The sequence below is a fragment of the Pteropus vampyrus genome, unplaced genomic scaffold (genome assembly GCF_000151845.1).
Source record: "Pteropus vampyrus isolate Shadow unplaced genomic scaffold, Pvam_2.0 Scaffold27, whole genome shotgun sequence".
Lineage (NCBI taxonomy): Eukaryota > Metazoa > Chordata > Mammalia > Chiroptera > Pteropodidae > Pteropus > Pteropus vampyrus.
In genome coordinates, this window is record NW_011888808.1 from 9,341,788 (window position 1) to 9,347,787 (window position 6,000).

The 6,000-nt window shown below is 38.2% G+C and overlaps 1 protein-coding gene across 2 annotated transcripts in view; it reads left to right on the forward strand.

Moving 5' to 3' along the window:
• Positions 1–6,000, forward strand: part of CDH6 (cadherin 6) — a 118,813-nt gene that overhangs the window by 103,303 nt on the left and 9,510 nt on the right. For both annotated transcript variants that reach the window (XM_011356442.2, XM_011356443.2), the window contains exons 8-11: positions 742–878; positions 2,747–2,868; positions 3,915–4,032; positions 4,142–4,393. In XM_011356442.2, the coding sequence (XP_011354744.1) occupies positions 742–878; positions 2,747–2,868; positions 3,915–4,032; positions 4,142–4,393 (629 nt within the window). The remainder of the gene's footprint in view (positions 1–741; positions 879–2,746; positions 2,869–3,914; positions 4,033–4,141; positions 4,394–6,000) is intronic.

Genomic DNA, 6,000 nt, shown 5'->3' on the forward strand with positions numbered 1-6,000 from the left:
ATTATCAGTACAGATCTTTATCTTGAGCTTCAGACTAGTTCTCTCATCCTGGACTTTTCTCAGGCACCTCAGTGCTAACATATCAAAATGAGAACTTATGATCGCCCCCAAATCCTGTTCCATCAGTTTGTGTCAGCACTTCCAGTCATTCTCAATTCAACCTGTGACTTTTGTTAAATGTGATTTAGATTGTGACGCTCCCCTACTTAAAATCCATTGGTAAAGTCACATCACGCTTAGAATAAATCCCAACTCCTTACCATGGCCAGCCCATCCTTCTACAGTCTATCTCCTGCCCCACTAGCCTCAGCCACACTAGCCATCTTTTGCTTCTTTGAATATTAACAGCTTTAAAAATAAAATGGATAATAGACAAATAGTGAATAATCCTACTTATACACCCATGCAAGCACACACACACATTAAAGTTCTGAAGTTATAAAAACTTAAGATAAATTGTAGCAATTACTATACAGACTTTATCCAAATTACACATAAAAAAAGAAACTTTAGTGGAGATACTCAAAATCATGCAACTTGTCTAGTGGGTTTACTATTAAGACCTCGGTTGTAAAGAACTGATTTCTCAGAATATTTTGCTTAATGGTAAGTTACAGATATTCAAATATGTGCTACAGATAGGAAAAAAATCATGAAACAGATATTCTTGGGAGTAGATTTAGGATGTGAGAATAGCGAATACAAAGAAAACCTTTTTAAAATTCTACTCTGCATTTTCAGGTATTCTGTGGATCGACACACAGATATGGACAGAATATTCAACATTGATTCTGGAAATGGTTCCATTTTTACATCGAAACTTCTTGACCGAGAAACACTGCTGTGGCACAACATTACGGTGATAGCAACAGAGATCAGTAAGTCCAACCTCCTGCCACTCTTGTCCGGGACTGACAGAGTGAGTGTCCCAGCGAGGGCTGGTGAAACACGACTGAAACTTGTCACCATGTATTGATGACTCCACTCGATACATATGGAGGGAAGGAGCCCCGTAATGATTTGCAATAATGTTTCTTCTAGACGTGTGTTGGTTCATCACGGACTCAGAGGCTAATGTGGAAGTTTAGCAGTTTGGAAACAATAAAATGGGAAGGCATCTGTCGACTGAGGTTGAATGGGTATATGCTGGGTTTGATTCCCAAAAGCTTATAAACCAGAACATTATAGAAGCAGCTGGAAAAAAATGGGCTCACAGACATCGTGTGTAGGGGTGGGATCAAATATATTCTAAAATGTAAGCATTGTTTAGAAATCTTTCGGATGTTCATCCTCTATCTTTCTCTAGAATTTCTATTTCAAAATCGTTACAGAATTAAGAGATACAAATTTTAACTTTTCCATAGTACACCAAAGTGAGCAATGCTAACCATCAAGTAATCAATAAAATGTTTAGGATGAGTTTTATGGCAGTTGCCATGAAATTTAAGGCAAAGGAAAACAGTGCCAAAAGAATGCTTCAAATAAGATGATTATACACAGTTAAAATTGTGCAATGCAAACACAATGCGTAGACCTACGTTCATGAAAGAGAATGATCTTTAAAATATCATTTAAATGTTTAAAAATAGGCTTCTAAATTATAGCTCATTTTCTTAGTTTTTGTTTTTGATTTTAAAAGTACAAAGATTTTTAGCTCAGTTGGGTATCAAGTGTGAAACAGTTCATATTGAATGGTATATTACAGTGTTAGTACCTCCATCTCTCCCCAATTCCTTTTCCCTGTTTAATTTCTCCATAGCATTTACCATCTGACACATTACATATTTCTATGTTTGTAGTTTGCTACCCACACTAAAATAAAACTCCAGGAAGCAGGATCTTTGTCATATTCTCCAGGTTTTCCAGCATCCCAAATTGTGGCTGGCACAAATTAGCTATTAGATGCTCACTAAGTATTTATGAATTGAACTAATGAATAGACAGATGAGCTAAATGAATGAAAAAAGCTGAGATGAGAGACTCCAACTCTCGATTCTAAAACCAGGAAACCATCTTCCACACTACCCAGGAGATTGTTACAGAAGACAGAGTACTTTGTTTATCTCAGGTCTTCGCACCTCAATTCTTCTCTCTCGTTATCCTACACGAACAGCATGGGCATTGCAGTCAGATAGACCCAAATCTGAATCTAGGCTCCACTCCTTACTCTCTGTGAACATAGACAAAGTACATAACTTCTCTGTGCCTCAGTTTCCTCACCCATAAAATGGGGCAATAATTGTACCAATCTCAGAAGTACGTAAGGATTAAATAAGATAATATAGCAAAGTGCTTAGCACAATGTCCAGGTCTTATTCATCACTCAAACTAAAACGCTAAGACCAATAACAACCATTCATACCCACCACCACCCCTTCACCCCTTCTTCCTTTTGTCTACATTTTCCCATCTGCCTGCTTCATTGGCTTCCTTTAAAATTTGGTTCTAAAGCCAGCCTTTGCAGGATGGCTTTTCTTTATTTTGTGTGATTCTGGTGTTTATTAAACAGTTGCACCATATCAGCACGAGTAGCTTTGTCTCCTAGTTATGGACCACAAGTACTAAACAACCTAATTCTATTTTTTTTTTTTTTATGAGTATGTTGGTACATAATGCCCTCTGGTACTCATAGCAGCCTTGAGGAATCTGCGTATGAATGAGAAAGAAGGAGTGAGTGATTGTTGTCTAAAGGGAACTGGTGACCAACATAAAAAATGTCTATTCCTTTCATTTTGGCATGTTGCAGATAATCCAAAGCAAAGCAGCCGAGTACCTCTATATATTAAAGTTCTAGATGTCAATGACAACGCTCCAGAATTTGCTGAATTCTACGAAACCTTTGTCTGTGAAAAAGCAAAAGCAGATCAGGTGAGTTTCATAGAAAGTAAATTAATTTATTCAGATTAATTTAGATCCTCTAATAATTCAGATGATAAACAGAGCTGAGGGCCAGTTTTGAATTATCTATGAAGTGAATGCTAACAAAATTAATACTATAAATAAGAACCAGGATGAGTGTTTAACTTGCATAAGAGAACAAACAGGTTTTAAGAACTGGAGTTCATCAGTCTCAAAATCTATGCTGATTCCAAATCAGTCTTAAGTTTTCATTAAAATAGAATAATCACAGCTTTTTTGGAAAAATCTTTATTGGTAAGCAGATAGTTTTAATTACCATATACACTGGAAAGTAATAACTAGAACATATTTTACAAATGCCTATAATTCATAGTTCCGCTTATTTACATTGCCCATCTGTACAAGCAATACAAATTCATGAACGTCTTACTGTTTTACACATTTGTCCCCATCTGAAATAGGTCTTTTCTGCCAGCGATATAAAAATTATGTTACAATTTGTCAAAATAGAAATACACTTCTAAAATACATGTTAAAGTGGGAAGCTGAAGTTATGTTTTATATACAAATTTTCTTTTTAGCTTATTTAAAGTTAATGGCTAATGTATATATCGAGATTGCTAAACAGGCTGTCCAAAAGTGCCTCCATTTTCTTAAGTTGCAATGTTGTCGTAGATCATTTTATAGCTTTGTGTCACTCCAGGGCGGTGTTCCTCAACCTGGGTGATTTTGTCCCCCATGGGACATTTGGCAATGTCTGGGGATATTTTTGATTGCCAAAAGGAAGAAGGTTCTACTAGTATCTAGTGGGAGGAGGCCAAGCTCACTGCTAAACAACCTACAGAGCACAGGACAGCTTCACAATGAAGAGTTTCCCCTTGTTCTATTTCCAACCCATAAGTTCTTTGCATAGAGTGAATTCATTGCAAATTTTCTAAGGCCATCATTTTTTAAATTAAAATTAGAAATCATGTAGTCAAGTAATTTGCTGCAAACCTGTAAGATACACTTTAAGGTAGCAAAACTTTATGACAGCTTTACGGCTTTGGTTTTAGTTGATTCAGACCCTCCGAGCTGTTGACAAGGATGACCCTTACAGTGGGCACCAGTTCACGTTCTCTTTGGCCCCGGAGGCAGCCAGCAGTTCAAACTTTACCATTCAAGACAACAAAGGTAAATAAGCCCAAGTTACTTGCTCTGTCTATTGACATCTGTGTCTATATCTACTCCCCTCACATGACGCGGTATCCACATAATTCATCGCTCTGCTTTCTGGTTCCAGACAACACAGCGGGAATCTTAACGCGGAAAAATGGCTATAATAGACATGAGATGAGCACCTATCTCCTGCCTGTGGTCATTTCAGACAACGACTACCCAGTCCAAAGCAGCACGGGGACAGTGACCGTCCGGGTCTGTGCATGTGACCACCATGGGAACATGCAGTCCTGCCATGCCGAGGCCCTCGTCCACCCCACGGGACTGAGCACGGGGGCTCTGATTGCCATCCTTCTGTGCATCGTGACCCTACTAGGTAAACTGCTTCTCCCTGCATCTTCTCTCCCCATGCTGAGGAGCACACACTGTCACTGTGACACTCTAGATTTATCCGCCTCCCCCATTAAGGCATACAGCCCAATCTAGGTGAGTGGAGTCATATGCTGAGAATCTGCATTTTTCAACCATGGACTAGTTTTGGCTTGAATATGGCTTTGGATAATGAACAGTTGTGAAACTTGCCCATGTCTTTACCAGCCCAGGGTACCACTGCACCAAAAAAAAAATCTCTTGCCTATCAGACTGGGAATGAACCTCAGGGGGACTTGAGAGCAACATAAATATGTCCTTTCCATTTAATTTGTTGGTTGATATTTAGTCTGACAAACAATGTTTAAAAAGAGGACATCTTCGGGCATGGAGTATAGGGTGAAGGCCCTTTCTAAAAAGGTAAAGTGTAAAACTCAATGGGAAAGTGGGAAGAGGAATGTGATGACTTTTTTTTCTCTCATACAGGAAAATAAAGAGCAATGAAATTTTCTCTATCCCAGCAAACTTACTTTGATCTACCCATTTAAATAACTACCTTCTTAGACTTGCTCTATATTGCCATACCTAATGTCTATATTTCTCAGACTCTTAATTATAAAGAACTTCTGTGACCAAGGAAATAAATCTGGGACCTAAAAGAAATGAATGTAATAAAAGCAAAAATCAAGGTCTAAAAATGAAATGAAATTTTTACTCCCAACCAATTAAACATACAAGTTGAGCTCAAAATGCTCAATAGACTCTTGACTGTTAAGAACTAAGAAATCAAATGTTAGTTAATGCAGCCCTTTCAGAAACGGAAGTAAGATTTGTATAACTTGCCTACGCAATGGGAAAAGAAGAGTAAGAAGTTAGAGTTAATCTGGATTACATGGGGGTGGGGCTACCTTTTTTAAAAATGACAATATTTTTAATAAAAGTGACTTTGAGAAGAGTAAAGGAAGACCTACATTCCTCCAAGAAGAGAATGCCTAGGGATCCCTGCTCATGGGCTGCACATTCTGGATCAACTTTCCAGTTATAATAGAAGGCTTGAAACTCCACCACACAACTCTGGTTCTCTTTGTCAGCTAATCTTTGGGGAAAGTATTATGATATGAAGATAAATAAAAACGATAGTATGCAAAGACAAGTTAGTGTTTCTAGTGGTACGTCTGTAAAAATTGTTTTGAATGAGATGGATATGAATTTTTTTTTAACACCTACAGCACCTGGTCTTCCTAGGTGGTCTCCCATCCAAGTACTAACCAGGCCCGATCCTGCTTAGCTTCTGCTTAGATCAGACAAGATCAGGCACATTCAGGGTAAAAAATTTTTTTTTTCATCGAAAAAAAGGCTATTTTTAGAAGGGCTGGATTGGCAGGCTTGTACTCTGGTAGAAGTCCATGGACTCTTCTGTGGTCTATGGAAGGAGAGCTGACTCTCATGTCATAGAGGTGATTCTTCCTTTCCCTCATCATCTACCCATTTTCTCTTCCCCCTTTTCTTCTTTCTAATCAGCTCCCCGAATCTTCCCTTTTCATTTCCTTCATCCAGTGAATTCACTAGCTCCTCATTATTCCTAATTTGCCTCAGTGCCTCCCACATCTTGTC